Source organism: Oryzias latipes, chromosome 9 (assembly GCF_053564925.1).
Source record: "Oryzias latipes strain Hd-rR chromosome 9, Olatipes_Hd-rR_3.1".
Classification (NCBI taxonomy): Eukaryota; Metazoa; Chordata; class Actinopteri; order Beloniformes; family Adrianichthyidae; genus Oryzias; species Oryzias latipes.
Genome location: NC_136245.1, coordinates 348,558 through 371,447, shown reverse-complemented (window position 1 = coordinate 371,447; position 22,890 = coordinate 348,558). Strand labels below are relative to the sequence as shown.

Below are 22,890 nucleotides of genomic sequence, written 5' to 3'. Positions count from 1 at the left end.
CCTGCTCCAGACCAGGTTATGTTCAGAGTATGAGTTGCTATGGCAACTTGACCTACCCTGAAACATACCTCCATTTCTGGAACAGAAAGCTGAGGTTATCAACTTCCTTAGCCTCAAACTTACCGTGGGAGCTAGCAGAACCTGCTTTCTGGAAGACCCCCCAGGTGTACCATGGAAAATGACCCATTCACTGATCTAAAAACATTTCCATCTCCAGGATTTCAGCTCTGAGTTTATCCAAACAGGCCCTGATAAAACACTGAGTAGTTAGGAATATGAAGGACCATAAAATACTTTTTATATGATTCTGTTAAAGACAAGTCATCTTTCTAACTGAAGCACTTTTCTAATAAAGTCTGGATTGAAGGAAAAATTTGCTCTCAGACTTCAGTCACTTTGGAAAATGAAAAGTTAAGCTTAAATAAAAGTAATAACAACATTTAAGAAACAGGATGAAGGTGAAGTGGCCTACAGACACAATAAAACTAAATGGGAACAATTTAATCATCTCAAAAGAAATAAAACATTTCTGTTAAAGTTTTCAAAGACTTCATCTTTGATTAAGACAAAAGAAAAACTAATAAAACTTCAACATGTTTACTTTTTGTTTATCTACAGAAAACATCAATATAATGTTAGTCTTTCTGTGTAAAATGTATCAAACATATTGTGATCATATTGTTCAAAAATTACAGTTGCCTTTGCACCAACATTTAAAAAAATATTTAACAAATGAATCACTATTTAGATAGAATATGTTTGTTTTTGTGTGAGGTTACATAAAATTTTATGTAAATAAACTAGAGGGAAAAAACAACAACCAGAGTAAAATGTCAAATAATTTAGCTGAAATTATAACTTAACTTTTACTCCATCTTTTAGAAAAAACTGCTGCAACTTCCAGCTTTTTTTTTCTGCCACAATTATCATAAAATGCACGTGAGGTCATGGAGGGACTGTCCATCAGTACAGAGTTTCTACTTTTTTCATTTTTGGATGCTCGTGTGCTGCGGCATTTTTGTCCAGGAGAAAGTGTGCTGTGGCTCAGAAAAGGTTGAAAAACACTGGATGAGCTGTTCTTTTCTGGACTGAGAGGTCTGAGGTCTTTCCAGGTATCTGTTGTAGCCACTCCTCCAGCTTGGGGGTTACTGCCCCCAGTGCTCCAATTACCACAGGCACCACTGTCACCTTCACTTTCCAGGTTTTCTCCAGTTCTTCTCTGAGTCCCTGGTATTTCTCCAGTTTCTCATGTTCCTTCTTCCTGATGTTCCCATCGCTTGGCTCTGCCACATCCACCACAACGGCTTTCCTCTGTTCTTTATCTATCACTACAATGACTGGTTGGTTCTCCATCACCATCCTATCAGTCTGGATTCTCTGCCTCTTTGAGGTGTTTCTATATTCTAGCCACATAAAAATGTTAATGCATTAATTACATTTTCCCCCTGTTCCACAAACATATTCTAGGTTTGAAGAGGACTTAAGGGTTGTGCTTCATGACAAAATCTCTTAATCAATATCTGAGCCTTTGACTGGTTTCTATATCTGGAACTCTGTTTCTGTGTCCCTCCGTTGAAATGGGAAAATAGGATCTCTCATCAATTTAGAAGCATCTTTGTATCTTAGTGAACAAAGATTTATGTGATGTTTTACACATTCTAGATGAATTCATTCTTTTGTGACGCATTTTTACAATATAGATCACTGTAACTGAGGTCATTAAGGAGTTTAAATGGATAAATGAATGAAAAGTATTTTGTAGTTTGTAATCTGCAATGACTGTCAGAAGGCTTGAAAAGAAACATTCCGTTTCATGAGACATGAAGCATTGCTTGAAACATAACTGGATCCTTAATATTTGAAGTAGTTTTAAAAAGAGTTTCTTTCACATTTTTCCCAGTCGGCAAACTTAAACTTGTAACCGAAACATAGTAATGCAAAGTAATGCTTTAAAGTGGCTCCTAAGGCTTTAGTTAATAGTTAATTAGACCTAATGCATTATTATGCCTCAACTAGAACTAAGAAGGAGACCCTTTTTATAAAGTGTAATCAAAATGATATACTTCTTAGATGTCACAAAGCTGAAATGTCTCCCAGGAATGACCCAATAGGCAACAACTGCTCATCTAAAAAAACAAAAACAGCTGTTAGCATGTCTCTTGATTTTACATTTTGAAATAACTCACATATCCTTCCTTTAGGAGCAAACCAGGAACAAACGCTTTCTAATGACGGACTTCCATCAGAAACAGAGAGCTCCTCCTGGCTCCTTTCTACACCTGAGCAATGTGGAGTTTAATCAGCAACCAGAAATCCAGCTTTGGACTGACTCTGCTGCCATCTAGTGGTTAAACAGGATCACTGCAGGAGATTCAACAGCACAACTGGTACAAAATGTCTATAAAGCTCCTGTTTATGTCCTTTTCATCCATAGACACAACAGCTGTAACCCTTGTGGTATCCTAGGCACTTTGACGTTGAAGATGGGTCATCTAGACCCAATAGACAGTGCTCTGAACCTTTTTTCTTCAATGATTTGTGATCTTCACTGGTGTCCATGGATTACATGAAATCTTTCCACCTTTATCCACCTTTGTCATGGTAGGGGGAACACGTCAATGGAAGGGGGGGGGGGGGTCATCTATGATTGCATAAGGGTTAAACTCCCAAAGTGGTCCCGGTGGTCTTTTCATTCTGATGATGTCGTTGTCAGCCAAAATCCAAAAACCTGAGTCATTTTCTAGGACATAGTTTCTGCAGAGTGGCAGGAGTGCTTCAGAAATTTGCCTCTAAGTTGTGGGCAGGTCTGTTGACACAGATGTCTCCGCTGACTTCCCATCATCCCATTGCTTACGCTCTCTCCTGCTAGCTTACAGCTCCTAACATTAGCGGTGCAGCAGTATCGAGCTTTGCAGCCGTCCAGTTCTGATCCACATTCCAGCTCATTCCAGGGAACGTCTGCAGGAAAACCATGAATCAGAATGGAGCAGAGCAGGGAGCTTGTAGCCCCGCCCATCTCAGTAGCTGCATCACAAAAGAGCTTTTTCAAATCGCGGGTTCTCGTCCGGATTCATCATAATTGGAATAAGAAATGCTCAGAAATGCAGTTTCATCTTAAATTCTTTACTAAATGTCCTCCATCATGAGGAAAATGCTACAAAAACATTTTAAAAACACCAAAAACACCTCTTTCATTGGTTTGGGTCTTTAAAAAAGTTGAAGTACATTACAGTTGATTTATTTTGAAACTTCATCATAAAAGGCTGTTTCCAATGTGGCTGAAGAAAAGTTCAGATTAAAGCAGAAGCTGCAGCTTCTAGAAGGAACATGTTCCTGTGTGAAAAACCCTTTCTCTCTGGTTTTAGACTTCTTGTTTGTTTAATGCGCAGAAGTTTCAAATCAGTAAAGAGATGGAAGTCATGCTGAGCATCAGTCAGTACCATGACTGTCCTTGTTCAGTCCTGCTCCTATACGCAGCAGTCAGGCCGCCACAGCGGCAGCTGCACTAAGATGCAGCTCAGTGATGAGTCAGACAGTGTGAGAAGCACAGAGAGCAGTTTTCTGATAGACGTTTATCACAAACGTCTGTTTGTTCCAGCACCAATCTGGGAAGACAGCACTAGCATTCAGACATAGACATGTCTGTTTTCCCAGGGCCAACCCTCTGAGCTCTGCTCTGCATGGGAGGTTTGGCCTGCAGGCTGCAGCTTCTTTTTCCGCTTTCATCCACCCAAAGCTGCCCTTTCCCAACACCTGTCCTCAGGGCACAAACACACCTGTTGAAATCATCAAGGACTGTTGAGACTTTAACGCCGTCTTTGTCAGAGCAGAGTAGGAAAGAAAACGCAGGACAGCTTTCAAAGAAAGAAAGCACTGGTGAACTCAGCAACGCCAAAAGACCTGGACGTCCACGGAAGACAACAGTGGTGGATGATGGCAGAATCATTTCCATGGTGAAGAGGAACCCGTTCACAACAGCCAACCAAGTGAACAACACTCTCCAGGAGGTAGGCGGATCAATATCCAAGTCTACCATCAAAAGAAGACTGCATGAAAGTAGATCCAGAGGGAACACTGCAAGATGCAAGCCACTCAGAAGCCTCAAGAATAGGAAGGCTAGATTGGACTTTGCTAAAAAGCATCTAAAAAGTTCTGGAAAAACATTCTTTGGACAGATGAAACCAAAACCAACCTCTACCAGAATGATGGCCAGAGAAAAGTATGGAGAAAGCGTGGAGAAGCTCCTGATCCAAAGCACACTACATCATCAGTAAAACACGGTGGAGGTAGTGTGATGGTCTGGGCGTGCATGGCTGCTAGTGGCACTGGGACACTAGTGTTTATTGATGACGTGACACAGGACAGAAGCAGCCCAATGAATTCTGGGTGTTATGAGACAGACTGTCTGCGCAGATCCAGGTGAATGCAGCCCTGTCTGCGCAGATCCAGGTGAATGCAGCCAAACTGATTGGACGGCCTTTCATAATACAGATGGACAACGACTCAAAACATACAGCCAAAGCAACTCAGGAGTTTATTAAAGCAAAGAAGTGGAATATTCTTGAATGGCCAAGTCAGTCACCTGATCTGAACCCAATTGAGCAGCATTTCACTTGTTGAAGACTAAACTTCAGACAGAAAGGCCCACAAACAAACAGCAACTGAAAGCTGCTGCAGTAAAGGCCTGGCAGAGCATTCAGAAGGAGAAAACCAGCATCTGGTGATGTCCATGAGTTCAAGACTTCAGGCTGTCATCGCCAACAAAGGCTTTTCAACCAAATATTAGGAATGACCATTTGGTTTTCACTTATTTCATTTGTCCAATTACTTACCAGCCCATGAAATGAAGGGATTGTGTTTAAAAAATGCTTTAGTTTTTCACATTTTTATGCAATCTTTTTGTTCAACCCATGGAATAAAAGCTGAAAGTCTGCACTTGAATGGCATCTGAGATGTTTTATTTAACATTCACTGTGGTAATGTACAGAAACTAAATTAGAACGAATGTGTCTCTGTCCAAATATTGATGGTCCTGATTGTATGTTTCAGGGTAGGTCAAGTTGCCATGGCAACTCATGCTCTGAACATAACCTTGTCTGGAGCAGGTTTAGTTGAAGGTTAGTTTGTTTTCAGAGAGGTGAAGCAGCATGGCGTGTCCATTTGAAGATGATTTAGTGGATGAAGAAGCTCAGATAATACTTTTTCCACCATGAGAGGGTGATAAGACCACATATGGATGTTGGAAAGATAAACTTTATACTTTGATCTAACTGAATTATTAGCTTCAGTTAAGATAAATCAATTTTTTTATTCAGTCAGCTTAAAAATAACACGTGGTTTTCAGAAAGTTATTTTACTTTCATTCAAATTAATTCAATTAAGTAGGTGTAACTTTGGTGCTGCTGTTAAATCGGTACCGCAAGGGATTGTGGGATACCATTCCCTTTGCCTGTCTGGACGGATTTGGGTTTAAGTGTGGCTTTTTGACCAAATGTGTTTAGTTGTTTAGCTGTTTTACCGTGTTTTGTCTAGTTATTTTGTCCTACTATGCTTAAGTCTCTGCACCATGAGTGAGAGTGAAGGAGAGGATGATCAATTTATTTAGCACCCCTACTGTTGGGTTAAAGTGATTACAATGTCAGAAAATTAGTAAATGAGCCTATGTTTCTGTGTATATTTCTACTTTCTTTTTATTGAGTATACCTGTCGGCTCAAACTTAGACATATGAGAGTTCAAGAATTTTAATAAATTAAGATGGAAAAAAGATTAATTGAATTGGAGGAATATGACAGTTAGATAAATATGTAAATTTGAGTTGTATAAACACTAATTAAGTTTTATAGACGTAAGAAATTAGATTGAAAAAATTTTACTTACTAATTTTATATATATATATATATATATATATATATGTATATATATATATATATATATATATATATATATATATATATATATATATATATGTATATATATATATATATATATATATATATATATATATATATATATATATATATATATATATATATATATATATATATATATATATATATATATTAGTTGCAATGATGCCTGACATGAGCTTCCATGTTGTGGACAGACAGGTTATTGGCCGGTAGTTGGATGGGACTGCACCCTTTGAGGGATCCTTCTGGATTAGGATCGTTCGCCCTTCCGTTAGCCATTCGGGGTGAGTCCCATCTCTTAGCAGCTGGTTCATTTGTGCTGCCAGGTGCTCGTGGAGTGCGGTAAGCTTCTTTAGCCAGTAGGCATGTATCATGTCAGGGCCCGGTGCTGTCCAGTTCTTCATACCTGAGACTCTTTCTCGGATGTCTGCCACTGTGATGGTTACTGGATTCTGTTCAGGGAGGTTGCTATGTTCTTTTCTCAGAGAGACCAGCCATTGGGCATTGCTGTTATGTGCTGTCTCTTTCTCCCATATACTTTTCCAGTACTGTTCAGTTTCCAGCCTTGGTGGGTCTGTTCGGCTGTTTTGACCCTCCCACTGAGTGTACACTTTCGCAGGCTGAGTTACAAACAGCCTGTTTATCCGTCTGGCTTCATTGTCTCTTGTGTCCCTCTTTAGGCGGCTGCTCAAGGCTAGGAGCCTTTGTTTGGCAGTTTCCAGTGCTTCAGGTATGGGCATCTGGCTGTATTTCTTAGGTACTTGCTTTCTCATTGTACCTCTTTGAGCCTCTGTCAGCTTACTCACGTCCTTCAGAGTTGCCTTGATTTTGGCCTCTAACCGTTGCTTCCATTGGTGGGTACTGTTTTCTTCCATGGTTGCTCTCGTATCCAAGCATCTCAAGGATCACTGCTGCTGAAGTGTAAACCAGTTCATTGGTATTTTTGATTGTTGTGGTAGGAATTGCCCTCAATGCTTCATTCACAGTTTCCAGTAGACTTTCAGGCGGTACATCACTTAACCGTTGCAGCTGGTGTCGGGGTTGCCTAGTGTACATTCTAGACATGATCTTGTCTTTCAGGTCAGTTGCTGCCTCGCTCAGCGTATCTGTGGTGGGGCTGTGTAACCAATCTCAGGGTGGGAGTGTGGTATAGCCTCCTTTCTGACCTGTTGTTCTGGCTCTCCCGTGGTATTGCCATTGTATTGTAACGCTTCAATCTCAAGTTGTGACAGGAGTTGCCGCTTGTGGATGTTAGAGCACTGGGCTACCAGTTGTTTGGCAGTTAGCCTTGATTGTGGGTTTCGAAGCATCCATTCCTTCCACATTCTCTGCATGTAACCCCTCTGGGTGGGATTACTTGAGTAGTAGCATTCTAACAGAACCTCGTTCTCACATCTAGTCCATTTCCGTATTGTTCCAGTAGCCCACTTTCCATCAGGGTGCTCTGGTCCCCCAGCACCTGACGCAGACCTTGTTTGGCTGGGCGACGTCTGAGCCGGCATGACATGTGGTTCGTTGTCTCTCATGTTGTGAGGTAGGCGGTAGCGTTTAGGGTCTTGCCCAAGGTCCCTCACTGGGTGATGGTAATTGCTCGCCATTGTTATGGTTATTGCCCCATTTCTATTGTTATGGTATTTGCCCCATTTCCATGCCAATTGATACATGTCCATTGCCATTTCCATTAATTGTTCATTCCGCCCCGGGAATCGAACCCAGATTTCCTGCATGACAGTCCTGCACCTTACAGTATATATATGCGTCACAAGAAAAATAGAAATGAGATAGAAAGTCATGCGTTTTGACCCTACCTTGTGAGGTAGGCGGTAGCGTTTAGGGTCTTGCCCAAGGTCCCTCACTGGGTGATGGTAATTGCTCGCCATTGTTATGGTTATTGCCCCATTTCTATTGTTATGGTATTTGCCCCATTTCCATGCCAATTGATACATGTCCATTGCCATTTCCATTAATTGTTCATTCCGCCCCGGGAATCGAACCCAGATTTCCTGCATGACAGTCCTGCACCTTACAGTATATATATGCGTCACAAGAAAAATAGAAATGAGATAGAAAGTCATGCGTTTTCTCCAAACAGAAACTCTTTCTTTTGCTGATGATGCAGCCGTATTACTTTTTTGATGGACGTATAATCTTCATACGCCGTCATTAAAATCTCAGACTCCGTCTCACTGAAGTGTCGCGCTCTCTTTTTTTTTCTCCACACGTTTCCATGGTAACTCCGGAAATCGGTGATCCATTGAGAATGTCTTTATGTACCTGCTGTGCACGTGCATTAACCCAGGGTTACCAAGTGGAGCGTAATTACGCTAACTCATATCCGGTCTTTTGGAACCGACATACCCAGAGTAAGCAAGTTCAGGCGGATTTCAGCCAGAGTTCAGGGTTAAAGTCAGGGGAGTTTAAACATGACTTCTGGAATACCCCCCAGGGCTGGGAAACGCTGCTCTGTCAACATGGACTGCAAACAGAACCGAGGACTTGAACATCCCTGAAGACTGTCACTCATTCACTTTAACAGTAGGAGGAAATATAACAAGTGTGGAGGCCTCAAGAAAACAGAAGTGACAGCCAGCCCGTCCTTTCGCGCATGTCCATCATGTAGAACAGATTTCTGCTTCCCAACAGTTTTCTCACAAACGAAAAGGAAAGAGATTCAAGAGGAGCAGCTTACTGTAAATGCTAAAACATTTCCAGGGATCGCTGTCTGCAGGTTAGACGTGACTTGAATTTGACTCCCCCATGCCTCCTGAACTGGCGGACGTTCAGGCATAAAGGATCGCTTATTGCACCTGAACCTGGGTACACGTCGACCACGGATTGATCTGAATCAGTGCATCTGAAGGATGACGAGTGCTGGGTCCTGCCCGTGTTGGTGGACTTTGGGAGGGGGTGGGTGTGTCTGTGCTTTGGCTGCATGTCTGTGTGGGAAAACAGCCAGGCTTCCGTACACATTACACATCTTGATTTACTGATTTAACATTTCAGAATGAAGGGAAAATGATCACACACATAATTCTAGTTCAGATATTTCTTCGGAAATCTCTGAGGAAATCATTATTCATAAAGCCTGACATAAAAATCAATGGTTGCTGTAATTCCCATGTTTCCATGTGTTGGAAGCTGCTGACACTTTCACTCAGATGTCTGCTGTTTGAGGTTTTTCTGTAAAAAAAAAAGAAAAAAGGCAAATTTCTGTTTTTTAGCTGTCAGCCACTGCTTTGTGTTCTCCTTCTTTTTGTTTGCAGTTCACAGTCCCGTTCACCCAGAGGCCCACATCCACACACTAATGGCCGCTCTGCTGCCGAACAAAGGCGCCAACCTGTAACCACCAGGAGCAACCTGGGGCTCAGAGTCTTGCTTAAGGACACGTAAATGGTAAATGGTAAATGGCGTATACTTACAGATCGAATATATATCGATATATCGAAGGCCCAAAGCGCTTTACAGTCACAGTCCCATTCAGTCCCATTCACGCACCCATGCACGCACCCATGCACGCACCCATGCACGCACCCATGCACGCACTGGCGGCGGCTCTGCTGCCGAGCACTGGCGCCAACCTCCCACCAGAGGCAAGGTGGGGTTTAGTGTCTTGCCCAAAGACACTTCCACACATGGGCGTGCAAGGCGGGAATTGAACCTGGAATCTTACGATCATGGGTCGACCGCCCTACCGCTGCACCACGACCGCCCCCCCCCGCCTGCACGTGGGAGGGCACAGCGGGAACTGAACCAGTGATCTTGGAATCAGAGGACGGCCGCTCCATCTCAGTTGCCCCTGATTGGACCCCTCAGATCAGAGGAGCTGTGAAGCATCCAGCAGCCGCTGTGGGAAAGAGAAGGTCAGAACATGGAGGCGTTTCAGTCTGCAGAGCATCAGACCGCTGAACCACTGACTGAACCCCCAACAGCTGTCCTCATGTCTCAAATGGACATCAGCTCCTTGGACACCTGTGGCCCACATGATTCTGCACACCTGTACACAGTCTCTGTACACGTACCTGTGTTCTGCAGGCCTCCGCTCCTCCTGCAGAACCGAGTGGCTCACAATTTCAAAGAAAGAAAGAATTGGAACCTCGGATCAGATGGGGCCAAATTAAAGATGTGATCAGGAACGGACCAAAGTTTGGGTTTTTAATTCCAGACTAAAATCTAAATAAAAGAAGAACAAACATAAAAAACCCACAAGTCTTTTAAAATGATGAAATGACCTAGATTCTATCAAAAATCACTTTTGGAAACAACAGAATTCTGGGAAAATTCCTTTTCCATTTTAGAAAAAGTCTAAGTCACCAAAACCTCATAGAGCAAAGATGTTCTCATTCATCTGAGAAGGACTTGACCTTTAGGAAAATGTGCAAAGAATAAATAAAGTAAAGCCCCGCTGTGGAAGCTGAAGGGCCAGACGACTTTGTTTTGTGCTGTAGTTTGATTCCTAAACATTAGCCTTTGCTTCTGTCTTCAGTTTGACCTCAGACCTTCTTTTCTGAGGAGGGAGTCCGCTGCTGCACATTGTAGACCCTGACCGTCCTCCTCCTGCCCTCCTCTCCGGGGGGTGGGGGGGGGTGGGGGGGTCGTCCTCACAGCCCCCAGCACACCGGCCCATGGTGCCACACAAAGAGAGGCTGAAGCTGAGCTGCCCTCGACTGACAGAGAGAAGGAGGAGGGTGAAGCCAGAGGAGCGAGAGGCGGTGAATGTGGAGCGGAGGGAGCAGGGAGAGCTACTACATCCTCCCCTATTCTCTGCTTTATCTGGCTGCAGCCCCTCCAGCATGAAGCCGCCTGAACCGCTTTCTGGTGTTCCCACCCCAGGTGTCACTTCACCTGCCAGACTTCTGTCTGACAAACCCAAGACTACGGCGACCAAATTCAGGACAGAGCGGGCCTCAAACACTGGCAGAGGTCCGGAGGAGAGCGGCACAGCTTTTGACAAGCAGGATGTTTACATTCCAATGGACCCAATATCTGCTACAGCCCCCAGCCACAAGCCCCCGCAGACCGAGGGGCAGCAGGACGCCATCAAGACGACACAAGAATCGTTGACCACTGACAGGTGGGTACGGTTATTAAAGACTTGTGTAGATGAGATAAAGGTAAAACCTGTTGATCGTAAGGGAGTTGGCCCAAATGACAATAAATAATGATAACCTAACCCAACCTAACCTAACCCAACCTAACCTAACCCAACCTAACCCAACCTAACCTAACCCAACCTAACCCAACCTAACCTAACCCAACCTAACCTAGCCTAACCGAGTCTAACCTAACCCAACCTAACTTAACCTAGCCTAACCTAACCTAACCCAACCTAACCTAGCCTAACCGAGTCTAACCGAGTCTAACCTAACCCAACCTAACCTAACCCAACCTAACCTAGCCTAACCGAGTCTAACCTAACCCAACCTAACGTAGCCTAACCGAGTCTAACCTAACCCAACCTAACCTAGCCTAACCGAGTCTAACCTAACCCAACCTAACTTAACCTAACCTAACCCAACCTAACCCAACCTAACCTAACCCAACCTAACCTAACCCAACCTAACCCAACCTAACCTAACCCAACCTAACCTAGCCTAACCGAGTCTAACCTAACCCAACCTAACTTAACCTAGCCTAACCTAACCCAACCTAACCTAGCCTAACCGAGTCTAACCTAACCCAACCTAACCTAACCCAACCTAACCTAGCCTAACCGAGTCTAACCTAACCCAACCTAACCCAACCTAACGTAGCCTAACCAAGTCTAACCTAACCCAACCTAACTTAACCTAGCCTAACCTAACCTAACCCAACCTAACCTAGCTTAACCGAGTCTAACCGAGTCTAACCTAACCCAACCTAACCTAGCCCAACCTAACCTAGCCTAACCGAGTCTAACCTAACTTAACCTAGCCTAACCTAACCTAACCCAACCTAACCTAGCCTAACCGAGTCTAACCGAGTCTAACCTAACCCAACCTAACCCAACCTAACCTAACCCAACCTAACCTAGCCTAACCGAGTCTAACCTAACCCAACCTAACTTAACCTAGCCTAACCTAACCCAACCTAACCTAGCCTAACCGAGTCTAACCGAGTCTAACCTAACCCAACCTAACCTAGCCCAACCTAACCTAGCCTAACCGAGTCTAACCTAACTTAACCTAGCCTAACCTAACCTAACCCAACCTAACCTAGCCTAACCGAGTCTAACCGAGTCTAACCTAACCCAACCTAACCCAACCTAACCTAACCCAACCTAACCTAGCCTAACCGAGTCTAACCTAACCCAACCTAACTTAACCTAGCCTAACCTAACCCAACCTAACCTAGCCTAACCGAGTCTAACCGAGTCTAACCTAACCCAACCTAACCTAGCCCAACCTAACCTAGCCTAACCGAGTCTAACCTAACTTAACCTAGCCTAACCTAACCTAACCCAACCTAACCTAGCCTAACCGAGTCTAACCGAGTCTAACCTAACCCAACCTAACCTAACCCAACCTAACCTAGCCTAACCGAGTCTAACCTAACCCAACCTAACGTAGCCTAACCGAGTCTAACCTAACCCAACCTAACCTAGCCTAACCGAGTCTAACCTAACCCAACCTAACTTAACCTAACCTAACCCAACCTAACCTAACCCAACCTAACCTAGCCTAACCGAGTCTAACCTAACCCAACCTAACCGAACCTAACCTAGCCTAACCGAGTCTAACCTAAGCCAACCTAACTTAACCTAACCTAACCTAACCCAACCTAACCTAACCCAACCTAACCCAACCTAACCTAACCCAACCTAACCTAGCCTAACCGAGTCTAAACTTACCCAACCTAACCTAGCCTAACCTAACCTAACCCAACCTAACCTAACAGAGTCTAACCTAACCCAACCTAACCTAACCCAACCTAACCTAGCCTAACCGAGTCTAACCTAACCCAACCAAACCCAACCTAACGTAGCCTAACCGAGTCTAACCTAACCCAACCTAACCTAGCCTAACCGAGTCTAACCTAACCCAACCTAACTTAACCTAACCCAACCTAACTTAACCTAACCTAACCCAACCTAACCCAACCTAACCTAACCCAACCTAACCTAGCCTAACCGAGTCTAACCTAACCCAACCTAACCTAACCGAACCTAACCTAGCCTAACCGAGTCTAACCTAAGCCAACCTAACTTAACCTAACCTAACCTAACCCAACCTAACCTAGCCTAACCGAGTCTAACCTAACCCAACCTAACTTAACCTAGCCTAACCGAGTCTAACCTAACCCAACCTAACTTAACCTAACCTAACCCAACCTAACTTAACCTAACCTAACTTAAGGTGTCAATCCAAAGTCAAAAGTCAAGTCAGTCAAAGTCAGCTTTATTGTCAAGTATACTGCATATACAAGACATACAGCACAGATGAAATTACTTTTCTCTCACCCCACAGTGCAAGCAGCATTTAAATAATAAATAAACAACATAAACAAAATAGATAAAATGACAGTAATAATGAGAAGAATAACAGTAATCTAAACAGAGCAAAAGAGCAATGACATGATTAAAGTTGCAGTTTAAAGTGACAACAGTGCTGAGAACAGTAAGTGGATGAGTCAGTGATGGCAGTCTTTGTTGAAGATGGTGTTCTGAACTGGTGTGAAAGTTTTCAATGTGAGATTGTAGGATGGAGTGGAGGGGCCAGAGGGGGGAGGGCAGGGAGGGAGTTGAGTGTCCTTATTGCCTGGTGGAGGGAACTGTCCTTTAGTCTGCTGGTTCTGGCCTGCAGACATTGCAGCCTCCTCCCTGATGGCAGCAGGAGGAAGTGTCTCTGGGATGGGTGGGAGGGGTCCCCTGCAATCCTGATGGCTTTGCGGATGAGGGGGGAGTGGTAAATGTCCGAGAGGCTAGTGAGAGGGACACCAACGATCTTCTCAGCCGTTTTCACAGTGTGCTGCAGAGTCTTCCGGCAGGATGCGGTCCAGGCTCCGTACCACACGGTGATGCAGATGGTCAGGATGCTCTCGATGGCCCCCCTGTAGAAGATCTGCATGATGGGGGGAGGAGCTCTGGCCCTCTTCAGTTTGCGGAGGAGGTACAGGCATTGTTGGGCTTTCTTGGCGAGTGATGCAGTGTTGTGTCTTTGCACCACAGAGCCAGCCTGCTCACGTCCCTCCTGTAGGGGGTCTCATCGTTGTTGTTGATGAGACCCACCACTGTTGTGTCATCCGCAAACTTGATGAAGAGGTTGGAGCTTGATGTTGGGGTGCAGTCGTGAGTCAGCAGAGTGAAGAGAAGGGGGCTCAGCAGACATCCTTGGCGGACCACTGTGTTCATTGTGATGGTGATGGAGGTGTTGTTGCCGACACGGACTGCCTGTGGTCTCCCTGTCAGAAAGTCCAGCAGCCAGTTACACAGGGAGGTGTTGAGTCCAAGTTGGTCCAGCTTGTGCATGAGCTGCTGGGGGGGGTGACTGTATTGAAGGCGGAGCTGAAGTCAATGAACAGCATTCTGACATGAGAGTCTTTTGTTTCCAGGTGAGTGAGGGCTGAGTGGAGGTCTGTTGAGATGGCATCATCGGTCGAACGGTTAGACCGATATGCAAACTGGAAGGGGTCCAGAGTGGGGGGGAGGGTAGACTTGATGTGATGCATGACCAGCCGCTCAAAGCGGTCAAAAAAGAAACATTCTCATAAATCAGGAGAAAAATACAACAACATCTTGTCTGAAGACGCACAGAAGTACGACTCTGTCACTTGTTTGTCACACTGTGTGTAGCCGAAACACAACTCATTTCCACAAAGGCAGCACAGGATCTCCTTCATTGGTTTTTATCGGGTCTTTTTTAGCTCCGCATGTGTCATTGATGGTCAATGGATGTTCAGTGACTTGCTCTGACCACCTAGGCAGCAGAAAAAGGACAAAAAGGGCACAGGTGGACCCAAGACTGCCGTCTTTCCGGGTCGATGCTGACAGATGACCTTTGCTGGAATGATGGTTGATGCCAGACCTGTGTGTTTATTCTGAGTCACGTGGTTGAAATGTGTTCAGAACTGTGAACATAAGTGACCGTGGTAAAAAGTGACACACTGAACAGAATGAACCCAAAAATAAAAACAGATGAAAGCAAAACTCAACTGAAAGACTCCGTGTGAGAAGGGTTCTGAATAGATTTTCTCTTGATGTTGATCAGTGTTGTTAAACATTTTTTATACCCAGGGCTATGTCGGACTGGTTCAAACTTCAGATTAGAAACTAAATATGGAAACAGTTTGCAGAACAGAAACTATTTTGACATTTGAAAAAGAGAGAAAGAAAAAGATTGGGTGGATTTTCCCTCCACAACAAGAGATGATGAACCTTCAAACCCAGATCTGAGCCTTTCATAAGACAGTGACTCTAAAATGTATTTAAAATATACAATAGAAATATACATTGAATACTACCAACGTATTCCCTGCGTGTCATAAAAGGCGACTAAAAGGGACGGAGTGAGATGACTGGGAATCTTCTCCCCTGTAGCTATATTCCTAAATACGGACAGGGCAGAGTTGGGAACCCTTAAGATTGGGTCCTTGAAGAAGGAGGAGGGTTTGGGGAAGATAAGGAGGGAGTTAAGAATGTGTGCCCTGTCTAGGCTACCCCACTTTGGTGGGACACAGCCTGGGTATATAGATAGATAGATTATTATTATTAATATTATTATTATTATTATTATTATTATTATTATTATTGTTGTTGTTATCTCCTTGCAAAGACATTTATGGCTCTCTGATTCAGTAAATTAATTTTAGTAAAGAAGATTTATTCTATGTTTCTTCTAGTTTGGCATAAGGCTCCGTTCAGATACATAAAACAAAGATCTCCATTGAAAACTTTGGGTATTAAACTACCCCAACACCAAAAAGGAGATCAGCAAGAGTTTGGAGAGAAAGTGAATGTTAAGATCAGTATTATGTGTGTTTAAGTCAGATGAATGTGTTTCAGAGGCATTCCATATTCAGATTTACAAGTATGACTGCTATGTGAGACCAGGGGGTTATTCCAGAAAGCAGGTTATGCTAGCTCCCACGGTAAGTTTGAGGCTAAGGAAGTTGATAACCTCAGCTTTCGGTTCCAGAAATGGAGGTATGTTTCAGGGTATGTCAAGTTGCCATAGCAACTCATGCTCTGAACATAACCTGGTCTGGAGCAGGTTTAGTTGAAGGTTAGTTTGTTAGTTAGGTAGTTATTTTGCTTTCATTCAAATTAATTCATTTAAGTAGGTGTAACTGTGGTGCTGCTGTTAGATCGGCACCGCAAGGGATTGTGGGATGCCATTCCCTTTGCCTGTCTGGACGGATTTGGGTTTAAGTGTGGGTTTTTGACCAAATGTGTTTAGTTGTTTAGCTGTTTTACCGTGTTTTGACGAGTTATTTTGTCCTACTTTGCTCAAGTCACTGCACCATGAGGGAGAGGGAGGGAGAGGATGATGAGTTTATATAGCACCCCTTCAGTCCAATTATGTTGACAATATCGGAAAATTCCTCAATGAACGAACGCACCAATCACACAGTGATTTGTTCTTTTTATTGTTATAAAAATGAGCATATCTGCCAGCTCAAACTTAGACATATGAGAGTTCAAGAATCATCATTAATTAAGATGGAAAAAATATCAATTGAATTGGATTAATATGACATTTAGTTAAATAAATATGTAAATTTGAGTTGTATAAACACTAATTAATTTTTCTAGACGTAAGAAATTAGTTTGAATAAATTTAACTCAATTACTTGTTACCAATAGAAGTAATTCATTTAAGTTGGCAAAATTGGATAAGTTATATATATATGAGTCACAGGGAAAATGGAAATAAGATCAAAAACTCGTGCGTTTACTTTGTCCATTCTTTTTCTCCAAGCAGAAACTCTTTCTTTTGCTGATGATGCAGCCGTATTACTTTTTTGATGGACGTATGATCTTCATACGCCGTCATTAAAATCTCAGACTCCGTCTCACTGAAGTATAGCTCTCCCTTTTTTTTTATCACGCATTTCCATGGTGACTCCTTAAATCAGGGATCCATTGAGAATGTCTTTATGTACCTGCTGTGCACGTGCATTAACCCAGGGTTACCAAGTGGAGCGTAATTACACTAACTCATATCCGGTCTTTGGGAACCGACATACCCAGAGTAAACAAGTTCAGGTGGATTTCAGCCAGAGTTCAGGGTTAAAGTCAGGCTAGTTTAAACATGCTTCCTGGAATACCCCCCAGGCACCATTGACCATTGGGCCGCTCCCGTTCGAGTACAGCGCCACGAAGGGAACACACTATCTAGATAGAAGAGAAAAAGAGCCAGGCAAATTGAACGTGGAGCCATGTCCGCAAGATCGCTGTAGGGGACTACAAACTGATCCGCCATGAACCAAACCTGTAAGACGACATGAAGATTAACATCCAAAATCCGACGCTTCCACTGGCATAATATGATACGAGCTTAAGTAACATCCAAATTCGAGCTCCATTGGCATACTATGGTACAAGTTTAAGAAATCCTAATTTCGAGGCTTCCACCTGGCAAAATATAGTATTCAAACATCCATAATCCAAGAAATTCTTTCCTTTCTGCTGCTAACACATTGGTCGATTTAAGTCTGAAGTCTCTTTGGAACGCTGAGGAGGTCCACCTCCCCATCACTTTCAGTGCAGAAATAAGTACGTGGAGTGCAGTCGTTGTTGCAGCTCCAGATCAAGGAGTGCAGGGGCAACGATCTGCAGGGAAGCTGCAGGACGAGCAGAGACTGTGGAACTTTGAAGCCATCCGACTTTGTTGAGGGTTTTACATCATCTGCCAGAAACGGAGTGCTGACCGGGGAGTAGGGGGTCGCAGGCTCAGGAAGTGATGCATAGATAAAGACAAAGCAGTATTAGTCTTGGCAAAGAATATATAAATAACTTAGAAACTGATCAGTTTTAGAATGCTTAAGATAATGGGAATAAAAGTGCTTTTAAAGAGCAAATCTGAGGAAGTAAAATCAAGTAGTGAGTTTAAAGAGAAGGTTCTATTTGTGTGTTCACCACACCATAGAAAACCATCAGAGCACAGATTCCAACAAGAATCAACATAGTGAGAGATGGAACCTGCTGTAATATTAACACCAAATTTTTAGATGCACAACAGTAACCTTTTGTCATTTCCAGAGGGACGCACCTTTAGAAGGCCATCGAGGAGCAGGCGAATGGAAGGGTATCCAAGGACCAAGGAGATTCATAGATGAGGAAGGTCAACATCTCACGTAGCAATGGACGGCAGCTCGGCTGGATTTGATGCTTTGTACTTGATATCAGAAGTACAAAAGTACAGATAACTTAAATATTAATTGGCAAAGGGGAGGCTGGATACTGCGAAGGAAGAACAATTTGAGATTGATGAGGGGTCATAGGTTCTGATAGTATTTTAGCTGGGCTGAACCTCATGCATTTAGAGGCGGATGACAACAAGTCTCTAAATGGAGATGCTCTTGCTTTTTCTCTTTTATTTCTCTACACACGCATTCGCAAATACTGGGAGGTGGTCGCTGATGTCTGTCATTAGGAGTCCGCATTTTATTCTGTTTTCTAGGCAGTTTGTGAAAATATTATCTATCAAGGTTGCTCTGTTTGTGGTTATTCTGCTGGGTTTGTTGGATAATTAATTTATGGATAAAAGCTTAGACTGTACATTGTATGTGTGGCAACACGAGCGGTTAGGCACACCAAACAAAACTGAGGTGGAGACGTGGTTCTGGCTTAAAAAATAGTTTTAATATCAATAATTAAAAAAAACAGGGTAAAACCAGATAAAAAGAGTAAGAGCCTCATATAAATAATTAAAACAGAGCAAACCAAATAACATTAAGGGCCTCAAGCCCACCTGTTGACAGCACGGGTACACCAACAACACTGGAACAGAACAAACAATACCCCGTAACATGCAGGGGTATAGGTGCAAACAAGCAAAACACAGCAAACCAGTGAAGTCCCAGAGTTTGTGTACCCAAGTCCTTTTGTTACAGGTGGTCAGGAAGCGGCACACACACACACACACACACACACACACGCGCGCACCCACACACACACACACACGTCACTACCAGCCTCCAACTCCCGGGAGCAGCTGCACAGTCACGTGGTTAGCCGTAGACGAAGTGGGAGGGGGGAGCAGACGCCGCCGTCAGCAACTCCCTCGTTGGACCACCAAAGCGGATGGGGGGGGGGGAAGGGAGGCCGTGTAGAGAACACCTACGGACACTTCCACAAAAAGGACCAAAACTCTGTACAGCAGCAGCGGGTTCCACCAAACACCCAGTCAGTGGGGGATATCACAAGGAACCGGAGCGATGCGCTCCATTCCCATTTCGCCTCCACCCCAGTCACACGCCCACCGGCTGTATGACCTGAAGTGGTGACATCCACAGCACTGCACTTCCAGGTGCAGGAACCCAGGGAGGCAGTCTCAGGCAGGAATGAGCAGAAGCCAGCTCAGTCCCGCTATGTAGGTGGCCTGGTGCTAATTAGCAGCACCAGGACTGGAGTGCCTACACCTGGGAGCCCAATTAACTCGTCCTGCTACATATGCGTGAAATCTTGGTGTGATTGTTTGGGTTCAACAAATCTATGTTAAAATCGCCACAAAGAAATATGACCTTCTTGGAAATATTGACAAACATGTTTTCAATAGCGCTGGTGAAGGTTTCCATGTCAGATGCAGGGGCTCGATATACGCAGCTGATTATGATGTTACACTGTTTCTCCATACTAATCTCTACAGATATATATTCCATGACATCATCAATACAGCCTGACATTGTCTCCACAACTTTGTGTTTGAGACTGTTGTGTATATAAAGAGCCACCCCCCCACCTTGCTTATTTTTCCTGTTCACGTAGTGAAAGTCATAGCTCTTAAGCTGGAAGCCCTTTTCTGCCTTTAGTCACGTTTCTGAAATTGCAATTATTTTGAAAGGTTTGTTAAATTGTTGCAAGTATTCTTCAATGGTTTGGTGATTCGCGTAGAGACTTCTGCTGTTCAAATGTGTGATTATGAGTTCGTGATTAGGATTTGTGTTTCTATTGTATTCTTATTCTATGTAATAACTGCTGTGGTTATCCACAAAGTCAAAGAAATTGGCATCTGGGTCAATGTCTACATTCATAATTGTGTTTTATTATTTTTTCGTGTTAAAGAGGACTGTACTTTTGCCTTTTTCTATTAAAATTGACCCAGTTCTTCCAAGTAGGACGCTGAACAGTTGAGTTGATTAGACTGAACCACCTGCAGGGAGGAGTAACCAGGTAAACACACTGCTCGTGTTGCCTGCCTGAAATACTCCCAGGATCGATGATTCTATAATAAAAAAGCCACAATAGATATTTGCACATAAATCCAGTTTCTCATGTGTATTTGCTAAAAAACAGGCTCAGCTTCTCCACTGCAGAACACGTTATGTGTCATAATCAAACTTTCCGAGCAAAATGTTGGTTCTCAGTGATTTGCAGAAAGCAAACAGAACTAATTTAGAAACCAGTTTTGGGTGAAAACAGACACCAGCAAACAGAAACGTTCTGGGGATGTGAACTCAAATAAATGAGGAAAGAAAGCTGCAGCAGGAAAATCCATCAAATTCTCAAACTCACTGCTTCCTTTCAGGAGTCACATGGTTGCTGGAGCCTATCCCAGCTACTGCTGGGCAAAGGCAGGGTTCAATCCTGGACCGGAAGCCCCATCACAGTCACACCCAGGATTGATTCAGTCATCAGTTAACTTGTGACATGTTTTTGACTGTGGGAGGAAGGCGGAGCGCTCAGAAAAAACCCACACATGTAGGCGAGAGTGCTAACCACTACACCACTATGCACTCCCCAACAGGAACAAGGACAGCTAAATTAAACAGAGGGGATTTTAAAATCATAAGTAGACCATCTAAAGCACAGGTGTCAAACTCCAGCCCTGGGGGGCCGGTGTCCTGCATGGTCTCTAACCAACCTGCCATTGAAGCTCCCTACTGGCTGAACACACCTGATCAGGTGATCTCCAACAGATGACACAGGATTTCTGAAAAATCCAGCTGGATGTCGGCGCTCCAGACCTGGTTGACCATTGTGTCATCGGTTCGTTGACCCGCACGTTCTGCATCTGGTTCTGCTCCGCCTGTTTTTCCCTGCTCTTTGTACCCCAGTGGGTCCTGCCCTGGCTTCAGTCCTGGCTGGACTTGCGTCGGCCGCATTAGTGAGTGTGTCAGTCTCGTCGCGGCCTCGTTTTCTCGGCTGGACAGTATATTTGTTATTCTCTCTCTGGTTTGGTTTGGAGGTTTGTGGGGGCTATGTGATGGATTCTTCCGGGGCATCGTTTTCAAAGCCGCCACTGAGAGTGGCCCCTAGGAAGAGTTCAGGTTGACGTGACTTGATCTGGACCTGTTAGCGCCTCGCAGTTCATCTTTCTGGGCATCAGTGGCCTAGTTCCTCATTCGCCTTCAGGATTAGTATGTATTTTCTTCAGCTGCCCATGCTGTCTCCACGATTTTCCTCTGAACGCGATATAAGGCTGAGGATGACTGTTATCGCTGATGTTCTCACTGTTCTGCCTCTATGCCTCTCAGGCCGCCTTTACACTGCATGGTTCAAGTGACCCAATTCCGATTTTTTCCTCTCATTTGGCACAGATCGGATATGATCGGTGAACGTGTAAGCAGGACAAAGGCACATGGATTCCGTTTTTCTCAGATCGGATACAGGCCTCATTCATATGTGGAAATAAATCGGAAACGAATTAGATATGTGCATCTGCGTGTGCCATGTAAGCAGACAAATCGGATATTCCCCAGTAAATGCGAGTCGTACATCAGTGACATCAACTCAGGACACCACCAACTGAGATCACATGACTTATTAAGATGCTTTTTGTGCGCTGATGTTGCTGTCAGCGTGTTACCTTTCAGCCTCAGGCTTCAGACCGCAGTCGGAAACCGCTGTTATGTCTGGTCCGGACGCAAACGGTAATTAATGAAGCGGGACACCGTTGCTATGGAACAGGCTAGAAGCCGTTTATTTCTTTGGGGGGCGTGTATGATGGGGACCGTGTGTGTGTGTGAGCGTGCGCGCGCATGCTTGCGCGCGTGTGTGTAAGAAGAGAGGTGGGGTGTGAGCGCGGAGCGGGGAGTGTCGGAGAACCGTAAATTAAAAACAAGGCATCTCGCCCAAAAGTTTTGGAGTCTTTCTGAACCCACTCTGGAGGCTGAGGGTTCAGAACGGAAAAGAGAACCCTGAGGAAATCTCCCGTGTGTTTCTGACCACGGTCGGAAAAGAGAAGTCATCGCGCAGGAAAGGTTCAACACTTGGATCAAACTGTTAGTACAGCACGTCTGCAAACACGTCCTCATTCAAAACTCAGAGAGAGCCGAGCAGCCCTCCCTTTTCTCCCCCATGCATCCCCTCTGGAGCGCCCAAGGCAACGCCTCCTTCCCTCGCCGCCTTGCCTCCATGACAACCGCAGTCACAAAAGTCCGAAAGAGGTCCGCGGAATGCGGAAATGCTGCTACGTAGTCCTCAGAACGTCTACGTTTGATGGTTTCAGCATTGTATAGTGTAAATGCAAAAATCAGATACGGGTCACTTTTAAAAGATGATGTAAGCGGGTCGTCAAAAAAATCGGATATAGTCAGAAAATCGGATATGAGTATCAAGACCTGCAGTGTAAATGCGGCCTCAGTGGCGTCTCTTGGCATTCAGTTGGCGCTCGAAGTGTTTGTCGGTTTACCTTTCAGCTGTCGTGGCAGTCCTCATATCGACTTTATTATCAGAAGCTCTGTACTGGATATTTGTGGGCGATGGGTCCCCTTCATTTTGCGAGTTATTGATGATTTCTCGGTGGCCAAATTTCCTCTGTATCCCTGGTCTTTTGAATCTCTGTGGAGAAAAAACTTTATTTTCAAATCTGGGTTTCCACGTTGTCTATACTGTATGGTCCT

At 44.1% G+C, this 22,890-nt stretch overlaps 1 protein-coding gene across 3 annotated transcripts in view; it reads left to right on the top strand.

The window, feature by feature from the left end:
* The window catches only part of LOC101165133 (SH2 domain-containing protein 3C), a 47,509-nt gene that overhangs the window by 2,109 nt on the left and 22,510 nt on the right, over positions 1-22,890 (top strand). The window contains exons 2-4 of one of the 3 annotated variants that reach the window (XM_023958911.2): positions 2,202-2,387; positions 9,174-9,303; positions 10,394-10,981. In XM_023958911.2, the coding sequence (XP_023814679.1) occupies positions 10,533-10,981 (449 nt within the window). In that variant the 5' untranslated portion in view covers positions 2,202-2,387; positions 9,174-9,303; positions 10,394-10,532. Of the gene's footprint in view, positions 1-2,201; positions 2,388-9,173; positions 9,304-10,393; positions 10,982-22,890 lie in introns of those variants that run through there. The other 2 variants (XM_023958912.2, XM_023958913.2) reach the window with 2 other exon arrangements.